General features: G+C 39.8%; 1 protein-coding gene across 1 annotated transcript; it reads left to right on the plus strand.

Moving 5' to 3' along the window:
• The first annotated feature begins 182 nt into the window (after nt 1–182).
• On the plus strand, nt 183–7,533 carry LOC138954496 (uncharacterized). Its single transcript, XM_070326327.1, has 7 exons — nt 183–353; nt 2,089–2,286; nt 3,157–3,222; nt 3,643–3,757; nt 4,578–4,811; nt 5,169–5,423; nt 6,283–7,533. Exons 1-7 carry the CDS (start codon nt 215–217, stop codon nt 6,506–6,508), a joined length of 1,233 nt encoding a protein of 410 aa, XP_070182428.1. The 5' UTR covers nt 183–214; the 3' UTR covers nt 6,509–7,533.
• The last annotated feature ends 4,457 nt before the right edge of the window (nt 7,534–11,990 follow it).

Here is an 11,990-nt window from a genome sequence, read left to right on the forward strand (position 1 = left end):
GTGTGTGTGCGCGTGTATGTGTGTGTGTGTGTGTGCGCGCGCGTGTGTGTTTGTGTGTACGTGTGTGGGTGCGTGTGTGTGTGTGTGTGTGTGCGTGTATGTGTGTGTGTGTGTGCGCGCGTGTGTGTGTTTGTGTGTACGTGTGTGGGTGCGTGTGTGTGTGTGTGTGTGTGTGTGTGTGTGTGTGTCTGTGCGTGCGTCTGTCTGTGTCTGTATGACTGTTTCAGAGTCGGAGCTCAACGCGTCATGCGTAGCTTTATCCAGTTCACGACTTGGGTTCCATGTCAAAGGTTTAGACAAGCTGACGGAAGGTGTTGTTGTATCGGTGTACTTGAAGAAGTCGACAACGCTTGGTAATTGTAATTTGTAATCTGGACAACATCAACAACAACAACACCAACACCAACAACAATAACACCACCACCACCAACAACAACAACAACAAAAACTACAACAACAACAATAACACCACCACCAACAACAACTACAACTACTACTACTACTACTACTACTACTACTACTACTACTACTACTACTACAACAAAACCACCCCCAACGCCACCACCACCTTAACCACTAACAACAACAACAACAATAACCAAAACAACAGCAGCAAAAAATACAACATCAACAACAACAGCAACAACACTTTTTAACACTTTCTACCCCACCTATGTTGACCAAGTTTTTTTTTAGCGGAGACCAGCATTGCTGCAGAAAGTCACTCAGAATTGTAGTAACTGTGTAGTAACTGTATCAACACGCTGGAATGCAGGCGTTAGATCAACGTTACAGGAAGCGACTGAAGCTAACAGTAAGGGCGGATATATCCGTACCGGGTCAGATAGACCCATATATGTGGGTACGGATATATTCATACCTGGGAGACAATGAGTTAAATAAGATAAGACGGGATCAAGTTGTTGTGAGAAACACAAGTCCATCCAGGGCTTGGGGCGGTGTTTTGGGCAGTATTCCGATCTTCATCAATGCACATCCTCCTGTATTTTGAAATAAGGAGGTTTGAGCAAACTCACCCTCACGTTTTTACATCATTTTAGTCAAGTTTTGACTAAATGTTTTAACGTAGAGGGGGGAATCGAGACGAGGGTGTGGTGTATATATATATATATATGTGTGTGTGTGTGTGTGTGTGTGTGTGTGTGTGTGTGTGTGTGTGTGTGTGTGTGTGTGTGTGAAGAGCGATTTAGAGAAAACTACTAGACCGATCTTCATGACATTTTACATGGGAGTTCCTGGGTATGATATCCCCAGACGGTTTTTTTTCATTTTTTTTGATAAATGTCTTTGATGACGTCATATCCGGCTTTTCGTGAAAGTTGAGGCGGCACTGTCACGCTCTCATTTTTAAACCAAATTGGTTGAAATTTTGGTCAAGTAATCTTCGACGACGCCCGGACTTTGGTATTGCATTTCAGCTTGGAGGCTTACACATTAATTGATGAGTTTGCTCATTAAAGTTGTCATTAAAATAAATTGTTCGCAAACAGATTTAAAATTGATTGCATCGTATTCTTCATCACATTCTGAATCTAAAAATATAATACATATGTCATGTTTACTCTTAAAATGTGATCACAATTAACGAAAATAGATTAATTAGTCTTACGATTAAAATTTAAGAAATCGATCCAAAAATGATTTCATCTTATTCTTTATCGTTTCCTGATTCCAAAAACATATAGATATGATAGGTTGTATTCAAAACAAGCTCAGAAAGTTAACACGAATACAGAAAAGCGCGCTTTCCTGCTTAGCACAATACGCTACCGCGCTATTCTGGCGTGTGCATATCACTGCGTTTTGCACGTGGGAGGTGAGCGATTTCCTTCTCGCGGGGATTGACGAAGCTGTACTGTCTTGGTGAAGAAAAAAAAAGTGCGTTTAGTTTCATTCCGTGAGTTCGACAGCTTGACTAAATGTAGTAATTTCGCCTTACGCGACTTGTTTATATTGCAATGTCACAATGCGACACAATTTCCTCATGTCATTGATTAGAATTAATACAACGTAAAACATTGGCATCTGTTATATACCCGCCCCTCCTCCCTTGCTTTTGTTTTTCAGAGGAGTTCTTATTTTGCGCCTGGATCAACCGCACCTTACGGACTACCTGCAACAGTACAAAAAAGGGCTACACATATGTGGGAATGCATAATGAAACAATCATCATTGACATCGATGAACGAGAAAGGCAGACAAACTTTCGAGTCACACTGCACATGTCAGATATACACAATTTCGACTGTACGTGGCCGGTTAAAGGTACGTTATGCAATCTACACTAAAGTGTATATATAGAACTCTCCTCGGGTTATTCTTGTTCAGTGTTGCAATCGGCTCCGAAAGGGTTTGATTCTCCAGTAGGCTGTCTGTGAAGAGTTCTTTCTAGATCTAATTCTTACCCCCTCCCCCCACCTCTTCCATTACCTCTAGTGTGCTCCCTGCTTTCAAAATTCCTTGTTGGAATGTAGGCGGTGGAGACACACACAGAGTAAAGGATGATCTCCCTTGCTCATGACGTAATTTCTATGCATTCTCGCTCTTGACGTCATTCTATATTTAACTTTTCTTTAAAAGTACAAGCGATCGAGTGCACATTTTGGCATTTTTAATATAAATTTATAATGAAAGCGCTGCTAAAAATGCCAAAATGTGCACTCGATCGCTTGTACTTTTAACGAAAAGTTAAATATATATATATATATATTTTTTTTTTAATTGGTATGACGTGTTTGTGTGTGTACGTATACGTGTGTGTGTGTGTGTGTGTGTGTGTGTGTGTGTGTGTGTGTGTGTGTGTGTGTGTGTGTGTGTCCCCGGGATGTGTTTGGACAGAACACATGTTAAATGCGGAATACTTCAGTAAACAACCTCCAGAAATGTTGGGATACATTCAAAAGCAATTTAATAATGGATTAACAAGCAAACTGACACGAAAGCAACTGAACAACCAGGCAACAGGTACCATTTGAAACTTCAGCAATACAAATATATTACATCAGGTAAAGAAAGCAGTCGACGTACTGTGAGTTCTCTCCAATCAGAAAGTTAAACTAAGACGGTGAAGTAATATGGACAAGTGTTATGTATGCACACATGTTCACATTGTTTTGCATTTCTCTTTATGTAAAGAACCACTATCCACATATCCTACTGGGACAACAGCGCCAGATGCTACTATGTCGCCCGCTCCAAAAGGTGCGTAACTTGCTTAGATTTTACTTTTAATGCAAAGAAAAAGCCGCACGACTCTCTTCAACAAAGCAAATTACAACTAAACCTGCACACACTTGAAAAATGTTTAGCATTTGAAAACTAAGTGAACACATTTGTACATGTCAAGTGTTCAAACAGATTTAACGTGTAGACTGTTCTGCCATGTTGAAGCACGAAACTATTCTATGCGACCCTTTAGCAAATGCATGTGTTTTTATTTGTTTGTGTTAACCTGTGATAACAAGTACTTTTTCTGCAAACACTTGTGTTATACCATTACTTCGTGAGCCTTAGACGCAAAAGCCTATCGCACAGACATGCTGCTATCCATCCCATCTACACATGATGAAGATTAAATGAGTGTGATACACAATCCAAATTAACAGTCTCCCCTATTTTCAGACAAACGCGAAACCAACGAGAGTGCCGACCACAAAGTGGCCATTGGTTTAGGTGTGACCACTACGATACTTGTGATTGTACTTGCAGGGATTGCTGTTTACACATTTCGAGAAAGGTAATGCATATCTGTGTTATTACTTTTTTGTTTGGTTCCTAGTTTGCTGTTTGTTGTTGTCTTTTTGAAATTCCCTTTTGTTTGTTTGTTGGTTGGTCGATTGGTTGCTTGGCTGGTTGGTTGGGTGTTGGTTGGCTGCTTGTATCTTTGATGGCGTTGTTGTATCTCCACGGTACAAAACAGACATATTACAGTATTATACCATTGAATGGCTTCGGTTTGTTCAAAAAAGCTGAACACGCACTGTTCTTGAATTCCTATATATATAGAAGTTAAGATAGACAGACAGACACATAAATGAATAGATAGAGAGATATTGAGAGAGTAGGATGGATAAACGTTAACTTCGTTGTTTTGGGAAATTGAAGACTGTGTCTAAATCATGTCCAGCTTGTTTGCTTGCTTGTTCAAAAGGTAGATGATTTGCTAATTACCGTACCCCTCTCAGTGGAAATAAGTCAATAGGCTGAGACAATTTACCGTTTAAAAGTAAGAGAAAAAGATGTGCCCCATGCAGGAATCAAACTCTTACCCTTACATAAAGGCTTGTTTTGTTCTAGCAACATAGTCCACTCGAAATTATAGGAACGTAAGTCCGTAGGGCTATTTTACACAGCGGAATGGTTGTTTTCCTTCAACACCGGCGATAGTGTACTTGTATTAATTTTGCTGGGTGTGCGTGCGTGTGTGTGTGTGTGTATGTGTGTGTGCGTGTGTGTGTGTGTGTGTGTGTGTGTGTGTGTGTGTGTGTGTGTGTGTGTGTGTGTGTGTGTGTGTGTTTCGAACATTATTAATTAGTATGTGATTCTGTCTCTTGCAGTATTGGCACTGGTTTCAGGAATTTTCGTTGTGATCTTTATGGGATGCGTTGTGAGAGGTCCAGGGACCTAGAACAGGGACTTCCTGGTACCAGTGCGGGCAGTATTGGAGCCAACAACACGTTCGTGAATGGTCACGTACGAAATGCGTCGTCAAATTCGGCCCTCTCGCCTTTGCAAAATGGGGCAGGGAAACAGCTTGCTCATGATGTTGAAGCTGACGGCACAACCACGCCGTGAGTGTCACTTCGTTTTTCAACTACATTAGAAATACGCTAAACGGTTTTTGTTCTTCTCTATTACTCGTATTGATGGTTTGGAACCGGAACTCCATCGTTATTTTCTTCCTGACATTGATATCAATCCAAACTGAATCTAACGCCACATCTTTGGTTGTTCTGTTTATGTGTGTCTTTGCTGTTCGCATGTTATTTATTATCTATTTGTGTTCAACTATGTTTTGTTTTGGCTCGGTTAGCTTGCCATAGTTGTTTGTTTGTTTATGTGTTTGTTTGTTTGTTTGCTTGCTTTTCTCTCGTGGAGAAATAGTTATTCAGAAAAATATGCTTAAAGATGGATTTTCTATCTCTCAGAGCAACTGAACGCAATGGCACAGACATCCCACAGGACATTGACCAAAACATCGAAGACTCAGGCCAAGCATGCGGCACGGAGGACAATGATCTTGAAAGAGCTCATACCTCTGCCCAGTCACCAGAGTCTATGCCGCTACTTACAAAGGCTGTGATCGAGAACGAGCCTAGTGGTGCCAGTACTGGTCTACAAGATGATCGTGACCAGCTGATTACTGATGATGCTGAAGTCTGCACTGCTGCAATGCCGGACATGTAAGTACAGCTCTGGAGCGACCTGGTTCTCTTACACAAACTAGCGAATGATGCTCCTATTTGCACGAAAAAGGCATTGCATTTGACATATTTACATTGATGGGTTTTTTTTTCTTTAAAGAATAAAACATGTTCAGATGGACATGATATCATGATTGAAATTTATAATGTGGCAGACCTTTCTTAGTTTGGAAATAGCACAATATGTAAGGTTTGCTGCTGAACCTCTCCACAGTTTTCGGCTTTTAATCTGTTATATCCGAAGTTGTGCTATTGTTTTTCGAGAACGTGTCACAACTGATGGGTGATGATCATACGATTGTATAAATGACAAGCAAAGCAGATCAACCAATCAGTCGTTCAATCCTGCGTACATAAATTCATCATTTATCATTGATCAACATTAAACCTTTTAGATATATATATATATATATAAGTCATGAGGAGCTTTTCCGGCGAAAGTCGACGTGAATACATTTATTGTTATCATGTGAACCTTACATGCTTAGCCGACTGCCAAACGTCTAACTCCTCTTACTCTTTGATGCTACTATAATTTATGTGACCCTCCACCACGGAATGAGTCGCATGTCACCTTTGCATGATTTTCATATTTTTACATTTTCCTAAAGAGTTTTTTTATGATCTATCCAGTGGTGAAAACTGTTTTAAAAAAAGAGCGAAAACTTTGAGTTATAAGCCTGTGACTAAGGTGACCCTCACACTGTTACCAAACACTCCCCGGATATTAAGCCTAGCGCAGAACCGCGCGAGGTGACATGCGACCCATTTCGTGGTGGAGGGTCACAATTACCTGCGCTGACTGTTACATTCATTATCACAATGATTGCGTTTACAGTGCAACTACGGGCAGCTATGTTTCTGGCGACGATGAAGGCTCACCAGAGGACGATTTTGAGCAGTTTGATGACAAGGACCTGGAAGAGGCAAAACAGAATGATACCACTGAAACACTCCATAATGAAACTCAGAACGAAACCGGTTTTATGTATAAGTTAAGGAGCTTTAGTGTGTTTGGAAGTAACACAGCCAAGCAGCCTGAACATGCACCAGTAGGCACTTGAGTCTGTTTTCCTCTTCCCATTCATCATTCAGTACTCTCCGTCAGCAGAGGAAGGCAGGCCAGTCAGTGTACTGTATTTGGTACACAGGTTTTCTGACCGTCTACAGCTTGTATTAGCCGAGGGCGTTCAGATATATTTCCAACAAATGTTGGATATCGGTACCTGACCCCCTACAGTACAGATGAAAGTGAAGCAGAGGTGGTATGTTCTTGAACCTTTCAGTAATGCAAAGTCTATGATCCCAGAAAAAAATCATGCATGACCCTCTCGGTTTGAAAGATGAAATACAAAAAATTTAAATAAAAAAACATACAAAATCATACTCTGAGATACGTCATAATTATCATCATTAGTTTGTGTCCCGTGTTTGTCAATTTTAAAGGCCGATAAGTCGAAGTTATTTTTATCCTCAACTAAACGGTCCGATAATTTAACCGTTCTTCTGTTTACAAAAAAACTAAAATTAATCAGTTAAGATTTTACAAAACCTCATTCAATTGTCATCGATCCCATCCTTCGATAACCTTTTCTTGGCGAAGCTCATGTGTTTAAATATGTGTTGAATAATCAATGTTGGGCACAAGCGAAAGCATTTATTTGAGTTAACTGAGAATGGTGAATGATTTGTGAGCTGCAGACAGCTCCGATGCGATGGCATCAGTGTGTGTGTGTGTGAGTTTCATTGTGGATGATGGCACATACTTATATCTGTATGCGTCTTTGCTGTCGCAGGTGTACGCGACTAATTGAACTATGTTGTGTATGATCGCTTTTTCTCTCATTGTTTTTAAAAGGGGTGGTGGGTATTTCTGTGGATGCTGTTGTTGTTGTTAACATGCAGTCAATATTTGACTGAAGGTTGCACTCGGGATAGAGGAAGAGCAGATATTCAAAATGTCTGCTGCGTCTGAAATAGTGTAAGGGAGGTAACCACGTAACTATAACCATTAAAAGAAGACCAGTACACCCCTTGAATGAGTGTCTCCACTACAACATGAAGACAATTAAATCCTGACGTATCTCTCCCTCCGTTCTTGATTTGTTTGCCTTGTGCGACACGTAGCATTGTGTGTGTGTGTGTGTGTGTGTGTGTGTGTGTGTGTGTGTGTGTGTGTGTCAGTGTGTGTGTGTGTGTGTGTGCGTGTGTGTGTGTACGTGTGTGTGTGTGTGTGTGTGTATGTGTGTGCGTGTGTGTGTGTGTGTGTGTGTGTGTGTTTTCGAGTCCAACATACTTTACAACAATTAATGCTCATGTATACACAAACATTTTGAGATATTCATCGATTGACTTCACATACAAGTAATCTACTAACGCCTTGAAAACTCAAAGATAGTAGAAGAACTGAAGAAGGTATCGACCGCAAGGTTGCAACACCTCCTTATTTTGACAACAACTTGAAACATTGGCATGGACTGTTATGTTTTCGAAAATGTCATTTATACAGGACATATGTTTTATTGAGAATCAAAAAACAAGAAAGGTAGGTTGTTGGAACGTTGTTATTGATAAAATTACGTTACAGTCACAAACATGTCGACCTAACGGTCTTTCAAGTGAACAGACAAACAATAATTTGTGTTCGTCATACAATCATTCATTCGCTCGGCTTCCTTGCGAGTGGGCGAAAACTGAATTCCATCAAAATAAGTTTATTGTGATGTTTGTTTGTTCACTTAAAAGACCGTTGGGCCGACATCTTTGTGACTGTAACGTCATGTTGTCAATAACAACGTTCCAACGACTTTCCTTTCTCGTTTTTTTTATTCTACATTTTGGAACGTTGGCAATCTGTTTAGGGATATGTCAGTTATGTTTATTGTGAGGCCAGGACAGAGATGAGGATGGTGGAACTTTATTTTTCAAGGATAGAGGTTTAAGGCGACGCCTTTTCTTACAACCGGTCCTTACTTCTAATACAAATGTCTAATAAATGATAAACAAGTAAAGCAACATGACAAATAAACAAATTAAACGAACGACACAGCAAACAATCGACAAGTAAGCACAACATGACAAAGTAAGCAACATACAGATCAAAAGCGAAACATGCAAACTGTTAATTGAGATAAAAACCAAGCTGGGTAACGTGACTTGTTTGAGTGGACGGTTACTACAAAAAAACAACCAGAGCGTATTGCATAAAGGCGGCTAAACAATAAACCAAGCTGCAAATATCGAGTACATTGTGTTTTGAACTGCGTCTTTGTTAAAACCCAAGTCGGTACGGTCTGTGGCTTTTCTGCTTTCTATTTTTGGAAGTTGGGGCGGAGCTGCACGTGCACGATTTGACTCATCCAGCCGAGAAACGGGCCTTCCCAGCGCTAGTTTTAAGCCCCACGTTAAATAACGAGAATTCCCAAATTGAGCAAAGGCTCCAATCACATTTTGAAGACACACATTCCTAACAAAGAGATTAATTGAACAAATCTGCAGAGTGTCGTCCGTCAGTCACGTACTCCAAACCTTTTTTTTATTTAATTTTTTTTTTTTTTTACATTTTTTTTTTTAACATTGACTAAATGATTTAACATAGACTAGGAATCGAGACGAGGGTCGTGGTGTAAGCATGTGTGTGTGTATGTGTGAATGTGTGTGTGTGTGTGTGTGTGTGTGTGTGTGTGTGCGTGTGTGTGTGCGTGCAGGCGTGCGGGCGTACGTACGTACATGCGTGCGTGCGTGTATGTGTGTGTGGTTGTGTGTGTGTGTGTGTGTGTGTGTGTGTGTGTGTGTGTGTGTGCAAAATATTCCACGTGATTTTTGAATTTGTTCGATAATGTATTTGATGACATCATTATCCGACTTATTATGACAATTGAGGCGGCAATGTCATGCCCTTATTTGTTGATCAAATTGATTGAAATGTTGGGCAAACAATTTTTGACAAAAACCGGACAACAGAAAGCTTCAAAATTAATTAATGAGTTGAGACATTACAAAAATCAATATTCTATTTAGTAACCGATCCAAAAATGTGACCCTCCACCACGAAATGAGTCGCATGTTTTAGCAGCTGGTTATATTACCGGAATACACATCTAGTATGTTTTAGTAGTTTTAGTCGTTCTTTAACCACTGTGATGTGTTGGAAGAGTTTATTTTTATGTGCTGTTTTAGAGGTACATTTTATCAGTATGGAACATGTTCAGTTCTTACAGTAGTTGATAGTGGGGGGGGGGGGGGGGGGGATCCTATCTTATTCTGCGTACTTTTATTGTGGTTCCGATAGCTCTTAGAGTTTCATAGTTCTCACCATGTCTGTATAGTGTATGTATTAGTTACTGTGATACCAAATTGTCTTACCCATGTATGTATGATGCTATGCGCCAGTGATGTATGAATGCTATTTATTTTTGTTTTTATCACACAGCAAGCTGCTTTCCTCGTGTATTTTTTATGTTCATTCATGTATTGTACACTTGGCAATAAATTATCTATCTATCTATCTATCTATCTATGTACCTCGCGCGGTTCTGCGCTAGGCTTAATATAAGTCCGGGGGGTGTCTGGTAACAGTGTGAGGGTCACCTTAGTCACAGGCTTATAACTCAAAAAGTTTTCGCTCTTTTCTAAAACGGTTTTCACCACTAGATAGAGCATTAACAACTCTTTAGGAAAATGTAAAAATATGAAAATCATGCAAAGGTGACATGCGACTCATTCCGTGGTGGAGGGTCACAAATTATTGCAGCTTCTTCGTTATCATTTTCTGAATCCAAAAACATAATCTAATAATAATAATATAATAATAATAATAAAGTGTATTCATATTGCGCCTATCCCTTACAAAAAACAAAAATAGTTGGCTCTAAGCGCATTTCAACATGTGTAGAGAGTGGTACAATCAAGTCTGACAAATACAATAACACAATATACAGTCGGTCTCTTAGGTAATAGATATGTTATTAAAAAAAAAGCTCAGAAAGTTGAAAAGAAAAAACCCTGCTTTTTTGTTGAGCGATTTACGCTACTGCGCTATACTAGCTTGTCACTTTAGGCAATGAGCGGCCCGTGCAATGCGGTCTTTTTTTTTCTTGTAACATTTGTTTTTCTTCTTTTATGTTCATATATGACATTACAGCAGAAGCAAACACAAATAAAGTAAACTACGGAATACACTAAATTAATGCACTTTTTTCTCAGTTGCTGAGGATGGCATTGGTTTTTTTACCACAATAAGAGTTGGCTTAAGAGTAAGTGTGTAACTGTGTTTAACAACTCTATTTAAGTGTTACATGTCTTCTGATACGCTATACGAATGTGTTACCTTGTAACCTCTCTTACCTCCAGGAAATGTAAACCATACAAGGTAAGGCAGCAACACGTCAATGCATCCGACATTTACCACGAACGGGAATTCCCAAAACGAATAAACCACCAGGAGCAATACGGCGCAGCCTGAACGCACGTGCTTCGAATTAAGCGGTCCACGGAACAATATACGTGCATGTCGTCATTCATTTCAGTAAAAGGTGCACGTTCGATTACGTGCACATGGCCTAAGCCCTCAACTCCCAACCCCTCTTTCCCAGACCTCACCCCAACCACTCCCCATTATCTGTTTCCATTTAGTTCATATTTATAAACCGAAATCAGTCGGAGAACATCGTCTCAGTCTTAACACACGGAAAAACAGCACAGATACTGCTCAAACTGCTCTGGTATCGCATGCTTCAGAGTGGCTTGCTTTTGGAATATTGACTTAGAGTTCATAGTGAAATATTTCTCTTTCCGCTGCGACGATGGACAGGGAAACAATGTGTCTTCTTATTGGCCTGTATGTTTGCGTCGCTTCTGCAAAACCTCGTGAGTTGCAATTGTCTCTGTATTCTTCTCATGTAACTATTTAGCTTTTTTTTTAATTGTCTTTTTAGAACGCCTTTAATATTGTAAATGATGCCTTCATAACACTAAATAACATAATATCCCATGACCTCCCTTCTTTGTCTCTGTTACTTCAGTATGGGTATATATGTTGTATTTTTATAGCTCAATAAATACATCATGGACTCAAAAAAATATATGATAGTGCAGATTCCGATTTGGGCAAAGAACTACTTTCCTCCCGACCTTTGACCTCGCGCCGAACAATGTGACACATTTGTATGAAGTTCCAAAATCGTATTGCACGGCTCAGAAAACCATATCAGTTGCACGCAAAAATGAATCTCAGAACTGATCTGATGTATGGGATGCAATAAACAAACGTTTCTTTCATTATGAAAGCAATGCAGATCGAAAAAAAACGAACATTCAACTTACAAGATACCCAGATGCTAGCGAACCAAAACAAAAACACGAGTACCCTCCCTTGCATCGTTAGCAGACGACTTTTGAGAGTCTGTCAGTAATGTGTTTGGTGTGCGTCTTCAGTTTCTCTGGCAGTGTCGGTGTGGGAACTGACAGAAGCTAGGGAGCACAGATAATAGAAGCCCTGTCACATAGACTAATCACACAATCAATACACATTTGGCTCATGTTTTA

This window comes from Littorina saxatilis, unplaced genomic scaffold, assembly GCF_037325665.1.
Source record: "Littorina saxatilis isolate snail1 unplaced genomic scaffold, US_GU_Lsax_2.0 scaffold_1453, whole genome shotgun sequence".
In the NCBI taxonomy this organism is placed as follows: domain Eukaryota; kingdom Metazoa; phylum Mollusca; class Gastropoda; order Littorinimorpha; family Littorinidae; genus Littorina; species Littorina saxatilis.